This window comes from Aphidius gifuensis, linkage group LG2, assembly GCF_014905175.1.
Source record: "Aphidius gifuensis isolate YNYX2018 linkage group LG2, ASM1490517v1, whole genome shotgun sequence".
NCBI classification, from domain to species: domain Eukaryota; kingdom Metazoa; phylum Arthropoda; class Insecta; order Hymenoptera; family Braconidae; genus Aphidius; species Aphidius gifuensis.
The window spans coordinates 29,556,334-29,579,978 of record NC_057789.1 but is presented as its reverse complement, the minus strand read 5'-3'; the positions used below and the strand labels follow the sequence as shown (position 1 = coordinate 29,579,978).

Genomic DNA, 23,645 nt, shown 5'->3' with positions numbered 1-23,645 from the left:
TATCAAGTCAATGAGAGAATGGTCTTTAGATACACTCAACAGTGTTGACACATGTTTACAGCCAATACTGTCAATTTGCAGTTTCATTATAAACACACACACCCATCGGGTAGCCAAGTGAAATAGGCCAACCACAATTTATTATTGTTCCAAATATGCTGATAATATTTCAGCATCATTATCATTATTTAAGAAAATATTATGATAATATTTATCAGCTATTATTTATAGGTATAATTATTATTTTTAATAAATAGTTGATTGTATTATTTTTGTCTATTGAATTGATTGATTATTGTTTGAAATTGTCGGAGTGTTGAGCTTAATTTCCGGTCTCAATTTAACTCATTAAACTTGTCAAATCAAACGGTGATTTAGTCATTTAATTGGCGTTAAAATAATTGTTATAATTTAATTAAATATTAATTTGTTTTTTTTTTTTAATTTATTTTTAAATTAAAAATATAAAATCTATCAGATAAATATAATTATCATATTATATATATTGTCCTTGATATTAAAACGAGAAAAAATCCTTGAAATAAATAATTATTTAAAAACTCGTGCATCAATAAATTGAAATTTTAAATTTTATTAAATATTTAAAGCGTATTATTCAATAAATAATAAAAAAAATAAAAAATATATATAATATTTTGCAATCAACTGTAACAACAAACAGAAAAAAAGAAAAATTTTTATCAAAATCTTTATAAATGATTTGTTTATTATCAACAAAAATTAAGCTAATTAAATTATTGTATGCGTTGTGCGAAGTTAATAAAAAAATTATTTATTTATTAAAATCAAAATAAATATATATTCACATATTGACGTAAAATAAATATATAGTGAAGGCAAAAAAAAAAAAAAAAAAAAAAATAGTAGCTGCTGATTAATGGTGGTGGAAATATTTCCCACACTTGCATGTACCAGTTTATCAACAATTTTCACTTACGACATCACAGTGTACCAACGAGCGTAGACAAGTGAAGGTGTACCCAAGTGTCGAGTAGTTTCAATAGATCAAAAAAATAAAATCCAATTAGCTGAAAATAATATAAAATGAAGTTAATAACAAGTTCATTAATACTAGTGATAGGTATTGTAAGTTTGGTTGACTGTGCTGGTCTTGGTGTCCATTATCAATGGAAATATTTAGATTGGGTCTGGCCAAATGTGCCATTAACTAAAAAAAATTACATACCTTTAAATCCAATAACCCAGGATGTTGACAAGGATACTAGTGGACGTGTTTTTGTAACAACACCCCAGTGGCTTGAGGGTACACCAATAACACTATCATTAATTAGTAATCTTGATGGTCCTGGGGGTCCACTGCTTACTCCCTATCCACACTGGTCATGGCATACACCCAATGATTGCAGTAAACTTGTATCTGTCTACAGAATTGCGGTAAATGATTAAATAAAAAAAAAAAATTACTTGAAAATAATATTTAATAATTTTACAATACAGATTGATGAATGCAACAGACTTTGGGTTGTTGATACTGGTACAATTGCTGGTAAAGTTGTATGTCCAACAAAAATTATGATATTTGATTTATTTACTGATCGTTTGATGCATCAATATATCGTACCATCTGATCAAACATTGTATGGTGAATCATCATTGGTAACACCAATTGTTGAAATTGTTGATAAATGTGAAAATACATATTTATATATTGCTGATGTATCTGGACATGGTTTAGTTATTTATAATTTACAACAAGATAGATCATTCAGAATTAATAATACACGTGGTAATGCATTTGGTCCAAATATTGAAGCTGAAAATATGACAATTGCTGGTGAAACGTTTGATCTAACTGATGGTACACTTGGTATGTCATTGTCACCACCAGGATTTTTTAAAAACAGGTAAAAATATATAAATTCAATTAAATTCTTTAATTTGTTTTTTTTTTTTTTTTTTTTTTCATCTCATATATGACATACACATACATCAATTTTCCAATTCAATGAAAAATTCATACATCCCCCTGTGGTATGTGACTGTATGTACGAGCACGTTCAATTCGATTGTTTCGTTATATATAACTGGCGAAAGCCAAGCCATCTATCGACAACGAAACTGGTTATTCAACGTATCGATAATTCATGGTGATTAACCTTCCACTTTTTTTTATTTTTTTTTTTATTCTTTTGTCTATATAACTGGTATTGAATGGGGCTAGTTGGAATTGGGTATATAAACTCGTTCATTTTTTTTTAATTTCCTCGTTTTTGTGTCGCAGTTTATTTTTTATTTTTCATCAACTTTCTGATGATACCACATAACCAATCAAAATAAATTATAATAAAATCATAAAAGAAGAATTGAATTTATCATGATTGTATTTTTTTGAAATTTTTTATAGATATTTGTACTTCAATTCATTGGCAAGTTTTTATCAAAAATTTTCAAGTGTTGATAGTTTAAAATTTGGTGAATTTCAAGAGCCAATTGTGTTTGAATCAATTGTCAAGAGACAAAGTCAAGCTGGTGTTCAGGCAATGTCTAAGAAAGGTGTATTATTTTTTCAATTAGCTGAATTAACATCAATTGCATGCTGGAATATTGATAGACCATTTACTTGGGATAATATTGAAATACTTGCATTTGACGAAATAACACTTCAGTATGTAAGTGGCATCAAAGTTATTAAAAATCATGCAGGTGATGAAGAGCTATGGTTCAATACAAATCGTTTACAAAAAACAATTAATAAAAATCGTAAAATAAATGAAATCAACTTCAGAATTATAAAAGGTCATGTTGATGATATTATTAGAGGCACCAAATGTGAACCAATATGTGAAAAATCTCAGTATCCAGATACATCATCTTGGCGACAAGTTTAAATTTAATTAATTATTATTGATGATTTACACGACTTGAATATTTCAAGACAAAAAAATAACATGTATAAATTTTATAATTAAAAAATATTAACCGCAGGATATTTTTTTATTCCTGGAAAATTTAGTTGTTAAAAAAATTGTAAATTAATTATAATTAAATAAATGATTTAATAAATATTTTACATTAAATAAAATGTTTTTATTTAAAAAAAAAAAAAAATGGATATTATTTAGAATAAAAGAAAATGGTTTTTTTGGTGGAAAAGTGAGTGAAAAATGAAAATAAAATAGCTGACAGTGACAGGGTCATGTAGCAATTTAGTTAACCATTTCATCGTTGCTTTTTGAAATGTAACGATGGAGTCTGTGTGGTTGACAGGCCTGTCGCCTCGAGCCTGAATGTTTTGGAAAGCCCTATATGCTATATATGTATACCAAGTTCATTCACCTTGTACAAGTATAGTCTGGAATAACTTAAGGGTCTACAGTTTTATTTATTTATTTATATTTTACCTTCCTCTATTTCACATATGATGTTTTAGACATATATATTTTTTTTATTATTATTTTTATATAGATAGAATTTATCATGAGACATAAAAATTGTGTGGCTATCTTAACTCGACCAAAGTATTTCACGTATTCTTATATTACTTTAGCATTCTTGAAATACCATCCATGAATATTTTTTACAAGAAATTGGATATGAAATATTCGCTTAAACTGGAATTTTTAATATGAAAAAATTTTTTTTCATTTGCTTTTTTAAGATAAATATAATCGTTGTATAATTTTTTATATTTTTCTGGGTTTTTTTATTTTTATTTTCATAATAATATTCAGGCAAACGATATAATTTTTTTTATTTTTTATATATTACTTTTACAAGGTTTATTTGTGATTTATATTCAATTTAATTTATCGTTATTGACTGAATGCAAGTGTGATGCAAGTGATGAAAAAATTCATGGACAAATGACGTAAATTGAAAATAAAAAAATTTCAATTGAAAAAAATTAATTATCAATATATATAAAAAAAAAAAAGTTGATATTCTTGATATATCCTTGAAATAACTTTGAGAATTTTTAACATGAAAAAAAAAATAAAATTAGAAATAAATTTACATTAACTTTACTAACAGTTGCATGTAATAACTATCAGTGTCTTGGCACTCATACCAAAACTATAAATATTTGAAAAAAAAATTTCTTGCCAGCTGGGTTTTTAGCTGTGAATTAAAATATATACAAATTATTATTTTCAACAATACCACAAAGATAAAAAACATATTTATCCAAGCTTTGTATTAAAAAAATTAAATAAAAAAATTGACAAACAATTTTTTTTCCTCTTAAATATTTAAATAAATATTTAAATATATATGGAAATATATAAGTATTGACATATACATTTAAATATTTAAACAATTTCATAAAAACATTCTGAATTTTCACAATAAATTAATAAAAAAAAAAAAAAAACAAACAAAAAATACATTCACAAAAAAAAAAAAAAAAAAATATAATGTCAACAAAATACATTGTAATAATAATATAAATTTAAAACAAATATTATATTTATAAACAAATAATTATCCACCATTTATCATTAAAAAAATAGAAAATAAATTTTTTAAAAAAATAAAATTATTCGTTGATATTGTGAGCTTTATTTTTTGAGTATATCTGTGACTGTTTTTTTTAACAAGTCTTTTCAAACAAGCAAAAAAATACACAAACAACAAGTAAAAAAAAAAATGGTCAAATTTAGTGTATACAAAATTGCGTACAGTAGGCGTCTTTATTAAAGCAACTGTATAATTCATACGCATGTACTGGCTGACAGTGCACACTGTATGTATATAACACACACAATAAGCATTGTAGCATAGCAATGTGCTTTAACCACATGAGTATTATACATGGACCCTCCTTTTGCCTTCTGGACACACATACTCTCTATATATTATACATTTGAACCCCCCCCCCCTTAATTTCCACCCCCTTTTATTTTAGGCATACTTTAACCATCTGTCCCAGCAGAAGAGAGAATACGCAATTTCATGTGACCATTGCCTTGTCAGCAGTGTTTGTCACTGGATTATTTACTGGAATGCTCATTGTTTATACTGGAGAACTAATGCTGATGCACTCAGCATGGTTATTGGTCCTCTAAACGAACATTTAGCATTATACATGTGTTTGCTATTATGCATAACTTGATATCAGTCAACAATGTTTATCAAATTAACAAGTTTAACATTGAAATAAATATTTAAATTATTTTTTCATCTGAATTTATTTAATTTAGCAATTTTCAATTGATTTTTTTTTTAATTTTTAAAATATATTTTTTAATGAAAATAATTAATTTACTTTTTGCAAAATGAGGAGAATGAATGCTTTAAATTTTAAATTTTTTTGTTTCGCTAAATAAGAGGTAGAATTTTTTTTATTTTTTATTTTTAAAATTTTATTTCAAGAGAAAAAAAAGATGGATTTAACTAACTACTTTGAGGCTTGCTTGGCTGTCCAACTTTCTTATTATAAATATGTTTAAATTTTGCATATATAGGGTACAAAGAGAACTTTGAAATGTACAACAAGAGTGAAAACCCTTTCCAGGCAAAAGCTACATCACCGCATTACATGCACACATATATACTTTTAACTATGCTCAGGATAATAATCTTTCCAATGTATTCAGTTTGATATTACAACGCTAGTTGTTACAAATGAAGTTTTGAACAGTTTCTTAGAAAGATAATTTATCTGGCAACTACTTAACTGTATCGCTAAAAATATAATTACATTCAACTTTATACTTGAAATGAAGTTTGTAATTTTGACATTAATCAAATTATTTTCTTGACTCAAGTTTAAAATATATTTTTTAAATAATTGTATTATTAAATATAAATTACATTTAATTATTTTTTAAATATATTTTTTATGAATAAATTTAAATGAAATTTATTTTTTTCAAAATAAATTTCAAAGATACAATTAATTAAAAATTCTTTTCTGACTAATAAAATATTTAAAATGCTAAAAATTAATAAAAAAAAATTTATATTCATTTTTCGTAATTGATATATTTTTTTTAAAAATAATAAATGTTTTTTTTTTTTTTTTGGATTGTACGTGATTTTTAAATTAGATGGAAGTATGACAATATTATTCTGTTTCAGGGTGTGACGGGCGACCGGCTGGCCGGGGACGCCGCACACCTCCTTCATCTCTTCTTCTTCTTGCCACGACCACAACACACAATGTAACAAGAACTCATCTACCATGTTCTCGATGTACTTAATGTGGTACGTTATGAATGGAAAAAAAAATACTAAAAAAAACGAGCAAAACATACGTAATCGGTGTTCTTTAAAGTGTTTAATTCCCTGTCAAAATATATTTGCTCTTATTTATTTATTATTTATTTATTTATTTAAACATTCATATATTCATTCATTTGAAAATATGAATTTATCAATTGTTAATTAAATTTATTAAAAATAATTTTATATTATTTTTAATATCAAATATACAACAGGTAAAAAAATAAAAGAAAAAAAAAAAATGAATTATATTTATTTTTAATAAAAAAAAATAAACAAATTTTATTTATTTTTAAATAAATAAATTAACAAAATTTTCCTTATTTTTTAATTAAATAAATTGGCAAATTTTAAAGCTTAATTTATTGAATTTTAAAAATAAACAAAAAAAATTTGCAATGGGTTGTTGAATTTTATTGATTACAAATATTTTGATAGTTTCATTTTTGCAAATCTGTTGATATATTTGATTTTTTTTTTTAAATAAATAAATAAATAAATTGTTTTTAATATTTTAATAATGTGTATGTATATTGATATATATTATTTGCATTTAATTATATCACTGTTCACTGAGTTTTGTTACAATGTGACTTGTGGTTGGTTTAGTTTCGTTGGTTTATCGGTGTTCGATGTTGGCTGTTGATGCTGTTAGGTGTTTAGTGGCCAGTTTCTGTGTGTTTGTACCTCCATTACCTTCTTCCTCTTGTGTAGTCCCTCAATTTCCTCTAAAACTGCCTGATTTTTAATAAAAATGTACTAACTTTTCAGCCTTTGCAAAAATAAATAAAACTACAATTTTATGAATCAATTGTTATAATTGTTTTATATATCAGCTGAGGATTTCAGCCATTTGGGGTAAGATTATTTGATTTAATGTAAATATATATTATATAAAATTGTATAAAAAAAGAAATGAAAAATTTATAAAGCAAAAGACATCACTCTTGAAAAATCTACATACATAAAAATCATTGAATAAAAAATTCAACTTTTGAGAATGATTTTAATACGAAAATTCCATCCAAGAAGACGAGTCTGTTGAATTTAAAATATTTCTTTTTTTACGCTACGTGAAACTAAAGAATTCAAGAATTGTAAAAGTCGTATACATTTCACATGCGAATGTCGTGCACGTTTTTCGTTTTACCTGACTCGTCGGTTAGGCACAAAATCCGATTTTTTTCAACCCCAAATTTATTTTTTGTATCTTCACCGAGGCATTTGATTGAAGGGTCACAAGTAATTTGCCAGCGAAATTTCAAAAAAAAACAAAATATAAAAATAAAATAACTTTTTAATTTATTTTTTCTTAACTTTAATAATTTCTTTTAAATGAAATAAATAAAATTGACAGCACAATCTACAATTAGACAATTAAAAACCAGATTAAAAATATTTTTAAATTATTATTTTGATTTATTTTCTACTGGAATTATTATTGTGCATTAAATCAATGGCACATTGCACGTCTCAATGATATACATAGAGAATATTTGTGGGTAAAGTCTGTCTATAGTGGGTCATCATCATCATCATCCAGGGGCGAAGCCAGAGGATAACAAAAAAAAATTATATGTACATAATGACCACGAAGCAACGTTGATGCTCGTTGATATAAGCTCGCGGTTTAGCAACCTGAATTAGTTATAAGACGAAACAATCTGGCTTGTGGTGACATTGTTCTAATATTATATTATAAAAATAATTCACAATTTGGTATGGCATAATTTCATACCACCACAAAACCACATTGCATGAAATATTTTACAATATGTTCTATGTTATGTATGTGTCATTTTGTATATTGTTATTGTCTAATTTTTTTTTTTTTTTAAATATAGTTGGTATATATATTTTTTTTTCTGATTTTAATGTGTAATTAATTCGAAAGAAAATTAAAAATATAATAAAAATTTATCGCTATTCAAAATATCATAAATAAATGATTGAAAAAAAAAATTAAATTAATTTTCAAGTATATGATTTTTTTTAAATTTAAGAGAAATATTTACCAGTTGGGCATATAAATTTAACCAGAGATTTTCATTTTGATATTTTTTCCTTTTTTTTTCTATCAAATATTTTCGTGCTCAATTTCAGTGCCCGAGAGATATTAAAAAGTAATTGGATTTCGATCTTTTCCAATGTTACGAGTGAGAAAAAAATATGTGCTTGAAGTACGATTTTTGATGGTAAGGGATAAATGTGTGTGTGTGTGAGACGATGAGCCACTGAGTGAGGACAGTATTTGGAGCTTCAGAAGGGAGAAATGAACAAGCTAGAAGAGAAATGAAAGTTGAGAGGATAAAACGGATGGCATTCGACGAGGGTTTTAGATTCGTAGTTGTGGCAGTCGTACGTGCAATGCTCGCAGACCGAAATAATGGACACTCGTTAAATTTAATTGGCACATAATTATCGATACCAAAAGCATTGGTTTTTTGGGTAGGGATAAAAATGTTTTCAAGGGAAAGAGAAAAAATAGAAAAAAATAAAACATTGTGAGCATATGTTTTCGACGTATAGAACAACCGAGACTCCGAGAGGTCATTGCTAAAAAAAGCTAGTTGAAAATAAAAAAAAAAAAGTTTTAATAATTTGCGTTAGTATTTTTTTATTGGTAGCATTAGTATTGACAAGCTTAAATACTAAAGGATATCCAGTTGTCGTATTTAAAAAATAAAAAATAAAAATTTAAAGGATACATTTTGTAATTGAAATTAAATGACCGAAAAATAAAAATAACTATAAAAAATAAAAACTAATTAATTATTTTCTACTTATTTATTTAATAGAAATTAATTTTTATTTATTTATTTATTTATTTTTATTAATTTACATGAAAAACAAAAAAAGAATAAACCATAAAAATTTATCATGTAAATAAATATAATTACAACAACATAAATTTTAATAATTAATTCAAGTAAATAAATCTATAAAATCGACATGAAAAAAAATTATAAAACATAATTAAAAGTCATAAATAAAATTTAAAGAGAGGTTAACATTAATTAATATAAATATATCGAGCTACTATTGGAGTTTCATTTGAGCAAGGTTTTACAATGAGTACATACACAAGTACCAAAAACAAATTAATTTATGAATCAATTAGGGATTTTAAAGGTAGGGCGAGAGAAGCAAGGGAGGAAATGTGCGGATACACTATCGGTTTGGTTATATTTATACATGTATATATATGTAATGTGTATATTGTAAATTGTTATGTGTATACGGGTTGGTGGATCGAACAATAATATATACATACAGCCCATTGGTGTATCAGAGTACTAATAAATAAGCTCTTGATATAATCTTTCATTTCGATAATTATTGGTTAGTGCTGGTGTTAATTAATTACCAACCGATAGGCTTGGGCTAAATTAAAATAAAAATACTGATAATAATAATAATCCAAATTGATAAAATAAAATTGAAAAAATATGATAAAATAATTTCAATAAAATGATCAAGTTTCGATAATAAAATTGAGTTTGTTATTTATTTAAGCACTAAATGAGTGGTGCTTAAAATGTGATCAGACAAAATGATAAGTTTTCAGTACTATAAGGCTAATTACTGGATAAAAGAGGCTTATAAGTGACTGTCCTTGTTCTTGTCGACGTTGAGGCGACGTGCTGACGCCTCGCGAATCGCGATATCGTAATTATTCAACGAATTTTCTTCTCTCTTTTACTTTAATCCTATCAAACTTTTAATTCCCCTTTTTGCACACACCCAGTATATATATCTGATTACAATCTAATCAGTCGAGGGGGAGAGTTGTACGCAAGTACTTTGTAATTTTTGTATGACGTAGATTTTTTTCTTGACATTTTTTAAATGTATAATCATCCACTCAGGTAAAAAATTAAAAGCTGCGGTAGCATTGTTTTTTTTTTTTTTTTTTTTATATTACAAGTATTATCATAAAAAAAAAAAAGAATGAATAAATTGACGAAAAATTTTTTAAATTTATTTATTTACACATAAATCACACATAATTCATACGTAATTTTTAGTCTAATAACATCAAGATTGAATGTTTACTGAAAAAGTTGTGCTACCTTAATATGTCAATTTTAAAAAAAAATATAAAAAATATTTAAAAAAATTTTGTTTTTGAATTATTTCTTCACACATAAAAAACACATAATTCGCACAAAATTTTGAGCCCAATTGCATTAAGATCCGATGATTATTGAAAAAGTTGTGCTAGCTTAATATGTCAATTTTTTAAAAAAATATAAAAAATATTTAAAAAAATTTTCTTTCAAATTTATTTCTTCACACATAAAAAACACATAATTCGCAAAAAATTTTAAGCCCAATTGCATCGAGATCCGATGATTATTGAGAAAGTTGTGCTAGCTTAATATTTGAATTTTTTAAAAAAATATAAAAAATATTTAAAAAAATTTTCTTTTCAATTTATTTCTTCACACATAAAAAACACATAATTCGCACAGAATTTTAAGCCCAATTGCATCGAGATACGATGATTATTAAAAAAGTTGTGCTAGCTTAATAATTGAATTTTTTAAAAAAATATAAAAAATATTTTAAAAAATTTTCTTTTAAATTTATTTCTTCACACATAAAAAACACATAATTCGCACAAAATTTTAAGCCCAATTGCATCAAGATCTAATAATTATTAAAAAAGTTGTGCTAGCTTAATATGTGAATTTTTTAAAAAAATGTAAAAAATAAAAAAAAAATTTTCTTTCAAATTTATTTCTTCACACATAAAAAACACATAATTCGCACAAAATTTTAAGCCCAATTGCATCGAGATCCGATGATTATTGAGAAAGTTGTGCTAGCTTAATATTTGAATTTTTTAAAAAAATGTAAAAAATATTTTAAAAAATTTTCTTTCAAATTTATTTCTTCACACATAGAAAACACATAATTCGCACAAAATTTTAAGCCCAATTGCATCGAGATCCGATGATTATTAAAAAAGTTGTGCTAGCTCAATATGTCAATTTTTAAAAAAAAAATATAAAAAATATCAAAAAAAATTTTGTTTACTCGCTTTTTTTTGTTGTTTTTTCGTTGCTAACGAAATAAATAAAAAAATAATAGAAAAAGGCAAACAGAAAGAAATTTGTATGAGAGTAAGTGAGAAAAAAACAATGACCAATCAAATGTCCGGAAGACCGATGATGCTTGTCCTTTTTATATTAGGAGAATATCAGTGTGCTAATTAAGTTAATTAAATTTTTTTTTTTCCTTTTCTTTAGGCTTTTTTTTATCAACACATCAATGATGTAAATTATTATTTTCATGATGAAATGATGCGACAATCCGATAATACATAATATTAATTCAATTGAGCTGTCAAAGTTTGTTTGAAAATTAATTTAATAATCAATTTAATTTTAATATAACTAGACATAGTTTCAAAGTTATTGTTTCAGTATATATATATATTTGAGAAATTTATGTTCATGTTGTATATATCGAATAATTTACGGATAATAAATGCCTCGGTGTATAATATTTATACTTTAGTAGTTTTCCATTCTGTTGGTTTAACCATTATTTCAGTAAAAGTATATACCCGCGATAGAGAAGCAAAAAAAAGATAATAATTTGTTGCTTAAAATTATTCGAGAATATTTGATGCAACAGTATGCTTTTTGGCTTGTATCGCAAGGTTTCATTTTATTTATATTTTTTTTATAGTCTTGAGGAGGGGAAGGAAAATTATTGGGAATAAGTATCATCGGTTTTCCGAGAATAGTATATATACATGGCTTTTAAAAATAAGGGATGAGTTGATAGTAGAAACTGGCGACGTTTTCGGCATAAAAGCTCGGAAGCGAGGCATCAGGATCGACTAAAGCTCTGGCACCCTTGTCTATTTCTAAACCTCCTACTATTCTCTCTCTTATTTTTATGCGAACGATTCGGCTTTGAGCCAAGTAAAAAAGTTTCATAATTTATTAATTTACCTTGCCTTTTTGGGTCAAAATCGTATCCGAAAAATAAGAGAGATAGTTGAAAATTTTGGCATCATTCCCAGGGGTGAGAAATAAACGAAACAAACATATACATGGCTAAAGAGAACAAGTGCGAGTATTATTTAACAAGAAAAATAAAAATATGTATGAATAAAAATATTTATTTGATGGAATAAAAAAAAATAAAATAATTTTTTTAGAGAGAGAGAGAGAGAGAGAAAAATGTCTTTACCAAAATGTTGATGGTAGAAAAAAAAAAACTTTCAATGTAATGGTAAAAAAAAAATATTGGAGAATAAAGAAATGAAATAAATCACTGTGGGTGATACGAAAGATTTTGCATTAACCAAAAGTTTTGACAGCCGATATTCGATTGGGTGCAATACCAAAGATAGCAGTCTATGTACCAAGAGCTTTTCTTCAATAACGAGTTTAAGATTAGAAAATATTTTTACTTTTAACATCTAGTTTTAAATATTTTCAAAACATTTAAATCAAATTTTTTTTTTTAAGTGCATTTATCTTTTAGTTTATTTAAATTTAGTTTTGTTATTTTTTTATGACAAATATATTCTACAGTGAATTATTTCAGCTAATAATTTAAAAATAAAATTTAACAATTTTGATTTCCAAAAGATCTATAAAGTCAAATAAAAAAAAAAATCCTAGCAAATGTTAATAAAATATAAAAGTTCATTGTTCAAACTTTATTTGTTTTTATAGCTAAAGATATTTCAAGAGTTTTTATATTTATGATGATGCAAAATAGATTGGAATGTGATATAAAAATTCAAAAAATAGCATTAATTTATTTTAACTTATTTTAGTGCCTGATGTTAGCGTCATAAAAACTGTAAATGTAAATTATCGAGTTGTCGTAAAAAAAAATATACTTTTACAGTTTTTCCGAAGCTCAAAATCATATGTGATATATTTTTAAAAACAATATAATATTTAATATCACAAAAAAAATATTATTCCACATATATAAATATTTTTTTCATTTATTTTTCGTCTCAAGAATAGTCAACCTCAAATTATATTGTCCCACGACTATAATTAAAAAAAAAAAAAAATATCCTTTAATTTCCAACAAGTGTACAACTTCACTTCAAAAAATAAAATTTCCATTTTAAGTTTTAAAACTTCTCGAGTTTTATTTTAACATCATTACTGTTTAATTTTTCGGTAACCAGCACCCTTCAATTGTACAAGAACAAATAAAACCGTTAGCACTTGCACACCCTCTCATAAAACCCAAAAATTTTTAACACAAAATTTCTAGCAATTTTATTTATTCTGCATTCATAATAAATATCCTTTTTTTTTCCTCAACGAGGTCAGCATATGTTGCCCCTCTACAAACTCATTCAAACTTAAAATTTAAAAATATTTTTAATATATAAAATAAAATAAAGAAACAAATATTTTAATAACAAAGAAATATATTTTTTTTTCTTGTAAATCTTGAGAATTTTTCATTTTATTTATCATGATTATTATTTTTATTGTTTGTCTCTTTTTTGGTATATATTCAGCTACGCCACTTTGGCACTTTCCGCACGAGCTAACAGTATGTGTGGCGACAATGATGAAAACGACAGAGTTTGTTTCTATGACTATGTGTTTGCTTGGTTAGCAAAGCAAAGAATTTTCCTTTTCTCTTAACTCCATTGTTCCTTTCTCATTGTTTCTCCTCATTTTCCATATATCGTTTTATTTTTTCTCATATCCAAACAACTGAAATATATACACAAATTCAATTTATTATTATGATATGTATTTTTTTTTTTATTGTTATTTACATTTTGTGCGAATTGACTAGTAGTAAAATATACAAATTACCTTGAACGGACGCATTACGCATTTGAATTGGGAAATATATACTCACATGAATATGAATGCATTCGAGGCCACACAATCCCTTGTATATATAACACAACCTTCCTGAGTTGGCTCTGTATTAACTCACGTGAGTTTATGGTATATCGATAGAGAGATACTTAACTCCCTCTCTCCCTCTCTCACACACACAATTTTTTTTTTCACATCAAAATTTATGCAAGAAGCAAAATATTATACCGTATTTTAGATTCTTTATGGAAAAAAAAATCCTCTTTTATACATACACATTTACGTAAATAATATATATTTTAAAATTCAATATTTTTAAATGGGCTTATATCATAAAATGATTGATCTATTTCCAATTTTATATATTACGTAACACACTGACTTGTAGAACATCAATTTTATACTTCAAAAATATCAAATAGACAGTTGAGAATTTATTATAAAACCCGAGGTTAATTGAATTTAATTTTTTTTTTTTTTTATAATTGATTTTGTTGTTTATTATTTTTTTATTTCTTATGATACATATTAAATTGATAGAAATATATATAAATTTTGGTAGACGGAAATGATGCAACAGAGAGAGGTATGGTTGACGCGTTGATAATTAATTTCCTTTGTCCGCAGTAACAGAGTATATGTAGGCATGTTGGTGAAGAGCGTGAAGGCATGCTCATGACAGCCTCTGTTATCCATTCTCATACATGCTAAATGTATATGTAACGCAATGCATGCTGGTTCAACCCCAGTGTGTACCAAGTATGAGCATATAACGATTGTACTTTGTCTAGACTCGTGATTGACTATCACCACCATAATGTTCTCTCTGTATTATTATGCAACTTTTAAAATTATCAATTGATCAAAAATTTGTATAAAAAAACATTTCGAAATTTTTTTTAGCGAAATAGTATGATTTTTTTTTTTTTTTCAAATAATCTTTGGATAAATTGGGAATCAAGTTTTGAAGTTAACATCTTGCTTCATTTTTTTTTTTAAATTTAATTTGTTATTTTGATGATGGAAAATATTATTATTAATTGTTTGTTTATTATTTTTTTTTGATAGAAGAAAAGTTGATCTTTGGTTGGTAGACAAGCTTGGTTTCGTGCATGTGTCGTTTGTCGAACCGATGAAGCGATGTATCGACGAGTACAGAATTATCGGAAACTAGTAGAAAACTTTTGATACGCTTGAAAAAAAACTCTTGGCACATGGATTTTCAAGAGTGGTACAACGATCGATGCAAGACGAGTGTAACAACATTTTTCTCTTGTTCACTTATTTTTTTTTTTTTTTTTACCTTTTTACACACAAGTATATACTTACACTTTTCTCTATCACTCACAAACTTTACTGTCTTTTTTTTTATATTTTTTTTTTAAATACATATACATATATACACTCGTGAAGATGTAATTTTTTACCCTCCCATTTCTCCCTTTATCTCACCTATATTTTACTCAACTTAAAACTACTACATATTTTATTTTTTTCTTTAACAAAAAACAAAATATTCTTTTCTTTTATTTATAAAAAGTATTTATTTTTTTTCATTTTTCACTTTAACTTTTATATTATTTATTTATATTATTTTTTTGAAAAAGTATTTCATGGTTTACAATTTTAAAGATTGAGGATTTTACCAGACGTTTTTTTGTTGAGAAAATTTTTTAGAGGATTTAGTATTTTCTTTTTTTTTTGTTGGATGGTCATCTTTAATGGACGGCCTTTGATGTCATGTGGGAAAGCCCAAGATATATACAGCTACACAGAGCTTTTTTTGATGTGTGTGTGTGTAAATGTGGGATCAAGTTGTATCATGCGAAAGATGACCCTCTTGACAAGTAGTACATCTATCTGATAAATAAATTAAGACGAAAATTTCACACAACAATGATCAATAATTAACGTGTGGTTATTTCGGGTAAATTAAATTTTCAAAAATATGTTTATCTATTATTTATGATGATCTAGTTTATTTTCCAAATAGACATATTTTTTTTTTTATAAATCTACATTTTTGTTTTATTTATTTTATCTAAAATACAAGTTTTGAAAGGCAAATAAAGAGGCCAACAATTGTATGCAACGCCTATATAGAGTATAAAAAAAAAATAAAAATAAAAATAGGTGTGAGAAGAGATATCATGCTGAATGTAAAGAGAATTCTTGTAGATGGTATATATAACCCATGGGGGATTTTAGATATGGGCACGAGCCAGCCACGTAAAGTGGAATGAATCTCGTGGCCGCACGTGGCTTGGCCACGATCCACACTCTATTCACCTCTTTATTTTTTATTCCAAAAATTTTCCAACACTATATATACAAAAAAAAAAAAACCCTATACTCCCTTGTGTTAAACCTTTTGATGCTTGGAATTTAAATTAGGCAGAACTATTCTAACCAGAAATTACATATAAATATTTTATTTTTTTTTCTTAAATATATATTATAATTATTTTATTAACTAACATGTGATGTACGCAGTGTATGTATATTAAAGCTCGGTTTGTATTGATGAAATAGTGTACAAGAAAATTGAGAAGATGTATATGCAATTTAAATTGAAGACGTGCTACAATATGTGAAATTCATTTTGGTTGTGTCATGCTTCAGTTAGACATTTTACTGAGATGCCATGGTTGAAGATGGCTGCTGCTTCTGCTTCTGTTGTTGGTGCTTTTGATAGTGGTATTGGTGCAGATGTTAGTTGTAGTAGTGTTGGTGGTCTTGGTGGTGGTGGTAGTATCTTTAGAAGCTGAAACTCGTCGTTGAATATAGAGAGTACGAAGCGTAGAATTCTCCTTCTTTTGAAAAGCGTCGTTAGGAGTCTCTGGCACGATGCCAATCACATCGACTAGCTACTGTATATATTCCTGCCACCCTTTTTCCATCCCTAAACCCATTTACTATATAGCACCCCACCTAACCACCTACCCATCCAACCATCCACCCACCCACCACCATCACCAACACTACCACCTTTTATTTTACCTTCTCATACCGTAACTTCCTTCATCCTCAACTTTGAATCTCTAGTCTGGTCTCATCCTCCATCTATTTATTTATTTTTTTTTTTTTTTATTTTTTTTTTTTACGAGGATATTCGCATTTCTTGTTTGCACCTATATATTAACTCTCGATCCATTTTGTTCTGGGCACTGGCCCCAACTATCAACTACAAATATCGATATACAATTTATTTATTTTTATTTTTTTTATCATTTTATGATATACTCTTCTATTTATTTACTTTTATTTATTTTTTTGATTTTTAAAGTTGAAAAGTTAGAGATATAGTTGAGAGAGAATTTTAAATATTTATATATAATTGAGCTTTGATTAAAAATTTAGATAGTATAATTAATTATTTTTTATTGATTATTAGATTGACAGTAAAATGTCTAATTTTTAAATTAAGAAAAACAAAAAATAATAATGATAGTTGAGAGAGCTTTATGCCAAGAGGCGTCAGTTAGCATGCAAATTTCAAGCGGAAACACTTAAATTCATTACGCAAACTTCTAATTGCATGGATAATGAGCCATTGATAATCACTAAAAAAGAATTATACTTTTTGTTTCGACAATTTAATATAGTTAAGTTGTTGAATTAATTTTCATTTTAAAAATTAAATGTCATCAAATTTACTATTATAACATGCAATTTTTTTAAATCGATATTATTTTTTTTTTTCTTTATCTTGTAATTAAAATCAAAAAAAAAAATCTTTTAACAGTTCAATGATTAAAAATACATAGTGAATAATTTTTATATCGATCCAGGTTCATTGACTCTTTTAAAAAATTAATTTTCATAATTATATTTATCCAATATTTAAATATTAAATTTTTAAAAATTTTATTTATTCTGTAAATGCTGGTAGCTCTTTTCACTTTTCCAGCAATTAAATATGCCAAGTCGCCAAGCGTAATACCGACGTAAAAATAAAAAAAAAAATAATTTTTTTTCTGTTGTTTCTGCTTTCTCATCTGTACTTTTACATAATCAAAATATTTTTACTTATTTTAAAAATGTTTTTATATTTTTTTATTCAACATTCTTTCATTTTCATGTATATTTTTTTTTTTCCACCCAAGTAAAATAATAATAATGACAATGAAAAATAACAACACACTCAAAAATATTTATAAAATGTAAAATATATATTTTCATTCCATTATTTTTTCACCCTATATATTTTTATATTTATATTTTTTCTCATACAAGTCGAAGGCCCTCTTCAATTTTTTTTCATTGCTTCAGTGTATTATGCAGAGAGGGCCTCATATACCCATAGTGCATGATAACTTGTTTTTTTTAACACTAAAAAAATTGAGAGAATAAAAAATTATGAGTATGGTTTGCTCTCACCCTTGCAGTGTTTTTCTTCAAACAGCCAGTGTATATTGCAACGAGGCATGATCATCGGCCTTTATGTTGATATTATACAAAATTCATGCAAAACATTGGCTTGTGTTCTAAATTTTCACGAGAATGTCTACTTTCACAATGTTAAATAATCGGACAAGTATTCAGGGTTATATCGTCTTCATATAACCATATTTTTCATTTTCCATATACTTTTTTCATTTTTTTTTTCACTCTGTATATTCTTCCAATTTTTGCTCGGTAAACATTGCTGTGCTTTTAGCATCAATCTTGTTAATATTACCACATAACAATAACCACTGTGTATGAAAAAAAAAATATATTAAATAATTCACAGAACAAAAAATATATACTGTAATAAAAAAAATAAAATAAGTATTATGATTATATTTTGTCATTCATTTGAATCCATCAGTAAATATATTTTTGTTTTTAAATTACTTTTATGTATTGTTTTATTTTGTCGCATCCAAATGGATGAAATACATTTAAATTATTTTTAAAGCTAAATATTATTTACATTGAAAATAAATATAATTTACATTTGTTTTTACAAATAAATAAAATTTATTTGCTCAAATGTAATCTATATTTATTTTTCAAAAAATAATCTATTTTTTTTTTCGTGAATTTTATTGACTAGCTTTATTTTTTTATCATTAATGTTTGGTGGTTTTAAATAATGAAAAAAATTCAGGACAAAAAATAGCTCAACACAAAAAAAAAATAAAATAAAAAATAAATTCAACAAACTGACCGTTCAAATATGTGCTGTATTGCTTCCACTTTTGAATGCTATATGATGCTACATTTGATTTTAAATATATCCAGTGATTCGTAAATATTTTATGACGCCTGATTGTGTTTTGTGTACTGGATAGAGGCGTTGGCTGTCGCGACAGGAATTGAACAATAATAAAATATTTAATGTGGTTGATTGCGTGCTAGCTTGAATATAAACATATTTTTTTTTTGTTTTGAAAACCAATGGCATTGTTTAAAAAACATTTTTTTTTTTCATCATGCATGTGTTATTTTTAATATTTACTTTGTTTTTTTTTTAATTTATTCATTTGTTAGGTGTTTTTTTTTATTTTATTTTTTGTTTTTTATCAGTGTCATACAGAGTTTCATTGAATTGGTATTTCTATATGGTATTTCAGTAAATTCATAGAGTATATTTCAGGGACTTGAGACGAAAAGCAAGCAGAGGTGAAAGAGCATTATATACATATATAACAATTGCTAGAGTAGAAAAAGTTTTTAGCAAGTCTGTTCGTGTACGCAAGAGTTCAAGAGCATTTTATTTCATTGATTCTGTTTGCAAAAGAGACAAATTGAGGAAAAAAAAAAAAATGTATTTACTCGGTCTTTAACCGAGACTTCCTTACGACTTTGAAAAGCAAAAAATATATATTAAATCATACGATCAAATAGTAAAGAATAATACCGAATAATAGTTTCAAAAATAAAATTTTTCAATAAAATTTTCATTACTTTATGTCAATAAATAATTGAAAAAAAAAAGCTAATTTAATTTATAAATAACACATGAATATTTAAAAAACAAAAAAATATTTTATTTATAATTTTTTATTATTAATAATCAATTAATAAATATTTATTTAAGCAATTGAAATTTGTTTTTTTAATTATTATTTTAATATTTTTTTTTCTTTTGTATAAAAAGGGTTGGCAATAAAACAATGAGCTAATTTACTTTTGACTGTTGTTCTCATGCAAAGTTACACAATTCCTTTTCTGTTAATGAATATGCAAGGGTTGTAAGTTTAAATGGTCATGGTTTATATGCTAAAATTACTTTTTCTTTTTTTCATTCTATACAGTCTTATTTCTAGAATGAATTTTTGAATATTTTTAATTTAAAAAAAAAAATAAAAGTAGAAATTTTTTGAACAAACAAATTGTACAATTCAATTCATTCAAAAATTTTAAAAACTACTTGGCTGCATGATAAAATAATCCATGATAAAATTTATTTAAAAAAAACTTTATATGTTCCAAAAAGAAGAAAAAAAAAAAGGTTAATTTATTTTAATTTTTTGGTCTACTTTGTTCAACTGAAAAAATAAAAAAACGCAACATTCTGTGTGGTAATATATTTGTGAAATGGTCGTTGTCACGATTTTCAAGTAAATTTAAACAAGATTGTATTCACGTGAAAATGATAATGTCAGGTTTTCTCTTGAATGGCAGAACGTGTAACCTATCTTGTACCAAACTGTTCCTTCAAAGTTGAAGTCATACTTAGTGCTAAGTAATGAATATGCAGACCAAGAGAAAGATGATAAAATAAAGAGGGATGTCTATACTGATGCAATGTGAATTGTATAGAGAAAGGGTGTGCCCAGTTTGGGGTTAACGAAACACGGCATAACGGTGTAAAACATAATTATCAGCAAGAGAAGAAAGATGTACGAGGCTGCATTATTCATAGCTTGGTTTGCTTGCTTTTAAAGCTTCTTCAACTCCCTCTCAACCCTTATATCCACCTTACTATATCGTATTTTTTATTTTTATTTTTAACCTGTATACAACTTACATTTTCACATCAACAAAACAGCCATGTGATAACCACAGTTTAAGACTCCATTTCAATCCATCATTATGAAAAATCTTAAATCTTCAGAAAGACCTTTCAAAGTGGACTTGAAAAAAAAAATTTAAACTTTTTTTTTTAAATATTTATAATGACTTTCGTAAATGACCTAGTCTTTCAATTATATTTTTTTATTCATTTTATTTTATCTATTAAAGCATTTTTTATTTCAGTTATGTTATTACGTATATGTAATACATGAGTGGATGACGAACTCTATCGATTTGATACACAAAGTTCATTGACTTTAACATGAAATAATTGATGATATGGCAAGGGAGAAAGAGAGAGGAAGAATCACAGCGAAAGTTGATGGAGTGAATTGAAGGGAAGACAGCTTAAGGATTGTAATTTGTTAATGAATTTCGAGTTTATTTTAGTACAAAAAAATATACACCAAGGCTTGTTTAATGTTTCAATAAAAAATATATTCAACAATGGACTCGAAATAGTTTTAAATATTATTTAATTTTATACTGACATTAATTTTTATTTTTTTTAATTTTTCAAATCATTTCAAAATTTAAAATCATGACTTCACTCATTGTTGTTATCATTAAACAATGAATAAACTTTTCTAAACAACGACATTCTGATTGATAAGGTGTTGATTGTTGGCATTGTTTTAGTTGTTAATTTTTATTATTAATTTAGCAACTAATCGCTGGTAGGTTGACAAGCACACAATTGCTGAGTGTTGGAATAGCAAATGCATATATCTATTGTTTTCTTAATTGCCCATTGGCTTGATTGTGTTGGACGACATCCGGTTTGTCGTCAAGGGAATTTTGTTGTCGGCACACTGGTGACACCTACTGGCTCATTGTTTAATAATGAAGATTGATAATAGGGGTCTGTATATTTTATTACATTAAATTAATAACCAAAATTTTATTTTATTATTTTTTTTTATTTTCATTTAATTATATCTACGAGATAATTATTATTGAGTATATTTTTATCATTGAAAAATTGATTAATTTAATTTATTTAAAATAAAATTATTACAGTTTATTATCTATAAAATTTATCGACTTAAAAATGTCTATATAAAAATGGGATTTGTATTGGAATAGAAAACGATAAAAATTGATTTAGCTCACGGTTATCGGTGCAATAACCCCAATCTTTTTTTTTTTTTTTTTTTTCTATCGCGATTTGAACTGAGGAGGAGTCATAACCCTTAGAAAATAAATAGAAAAAATAAAAAATAAATATATCTAGAAGCAATCAATTGTAGACGTGCGGAAAGTCAAAACCTATCGATTCCCAATTCTCAACTCGCAATGGCTTGAATAAAATTACTAGGTGGTAAATTTAAAGTTCAAATAATTCTTAGACGTGACACGTAAAAAGGAAGTGAATCGATGTATAGCACTGTTGAAAAAAAAAATAAAAAAATATACGTGGATTTTGAATGTCACGGGGAAATGATAAGAAACGATAATGTAGATACCATTATCGCACTACGTGATCTTTAAAAGAGAGCTATTGCCATCATTGGTACAATTTGATTTTATTTTTCTGCTTTTTTTTATTTTCTTCAACACCTTTAACAAAGATTATTTTCAAATTCTTGTTACTTAACATCTCGGCTATTACAAGGAGTTGAAAACTAATAAATTTATAAAAATATTTTCAAGCAAAATCACTTAAATAATAATGGAATTTTTAATTATTGTTTTATAAAATATTTAGGCATGTCTGACTGAATACTGAGTCGTTCTACTCGGCTCAATTTGAATTATAAAATTTGAATGAAAAAATTTTGTCGTTTAAAATCACGTCAAGTCAATTGACCACTAAAATAATTCTTTTGATCTAATGCTATATTTTAAACTAATCATAAATCATTGATTTTTTTTTTTTATTCGAAAATTAAAGTTATTCTTTTATGTAGGCAGAATGAAGTAAAAAAGAGCAAAGTCTTTTATTCTCTTCTGTATGTATGAACCTGGCTTGAATTCAAATAACTTTTAGGCAGTTGACTCTTTATGCACAAAGTTTTCCGGGTATTTCGATTTTATGTTAATTTCAATTCACCAAGTCGAACAAACTAGAAAGTGTGTGCGAGGTGAAAGGTTACCCGGTTGATGTCAGTGTTAGTTTATTTTTTTTTTTCTTTATTTTTCTTAATTTTTATTTATTTTTTTTTCTTATATTCTGAGTTTATCTGCTCCAGCCAAATGGAAATTGACAAAATATTATCTGATTTTATTTACACAATTTTTTTTTATTCAACCTGCTTCAAAAATGTAATTCGCCTTAAACGTTTTCACGCCAATCGTGACTCTCAATTCAATTTTACCGCCACACGAAAACCACATCAACTTGCTTTTTTTTTTATCCATCAGTTGAATTTTTTTTTCTTTAAAAAAAATTGCTATTGTATTTCTTTTTTTTTTTAACTCTTTGTAATTTGTAAAAACTTTGCTCAACCTTTTTTTTTTTTTTAAGTAAGCATAGAAAACACAGTGTGTACTTTAATGCGCAACTCCAAAAGATGAAGGTCATATAGTAAGGCGCGTGTGAGACAAAATGTGCGACCGTGAACTTGGTAAATGTTTTTATCGATTGTGTTTGTAAAA

General features: G+C 25.9%; 2 protein-coding genes across 10 annotated transcripts in view; both read left to right on the top strand.

Moving 5' to 3' along the window:
• LOC122850136 (CUGBP Elav-like family member 4) overlaps positions 1-23,645 on the top strand; it is a 368,827-nt gene that overhangs the window by 93,558 nt on the left and 251,624 nt on the right. For 3 of the 9 annotated variants that reach the window (XM_044149184.1, XM_044149181.1, XM_044149194.1), the window contains one exon: positions 6,064-6,189. The exons of the other annotated variants lie outside the window; for them this stretch is intronic. The gene's annotated coding sequence lies outside the window, so the exon portion shown is untranslated. Of the gene's footprint in view, positions 1-6,063; positions 6,190-23,645 lie in introns of those variants that run through there. 9 annotated transcript variants of the gene reach the window in all.
• Positions 853-3,118, top strand: LOC122850140 (major royal jelly protein 2-like). The gene is made up of 3 exons (XM_044149210.1): positions 853-1,416; positions 1,480-1,886; positions 2,387-3,118. Exons 1-3 carry the CDS (start codon positions 1,066-1,068, stop codon positions 2,868-2,870), a joined length of 1,242 nt encoding a protein of 413 aa, XP_044005145.1. The 5' UTR covers positions 853-1,065; the 3' UTR covers positions 2,871-3,118.

What these genes read in the sequence shown, in the direction of transcription:
- LOC122850140 (XM_044149210.1), top strand. Translation starts at nt 1,066, where the DNA reads ATGAAGTTAATAACAAGTTCATTAATACTAGTGATAGGTATTGTAAGT. An exon ending in TATCTGTCTACAGAATTGCG is followed by an intron (nt 1,417 to 1,479) that starts GTAAATGATTAA and finishes TTTACAATACAG; the next exon opens with ATTGATGAATGCAACAGACT. An exon ending in CCAGGATTTTTTAAAAACAG is followed by an intron (nt 1,887 to 2,386) that starts GTAAAAATATAT and finishes AATTTTTTATAG; the next exon opens with ATATTTGTACTTCAATTCAT.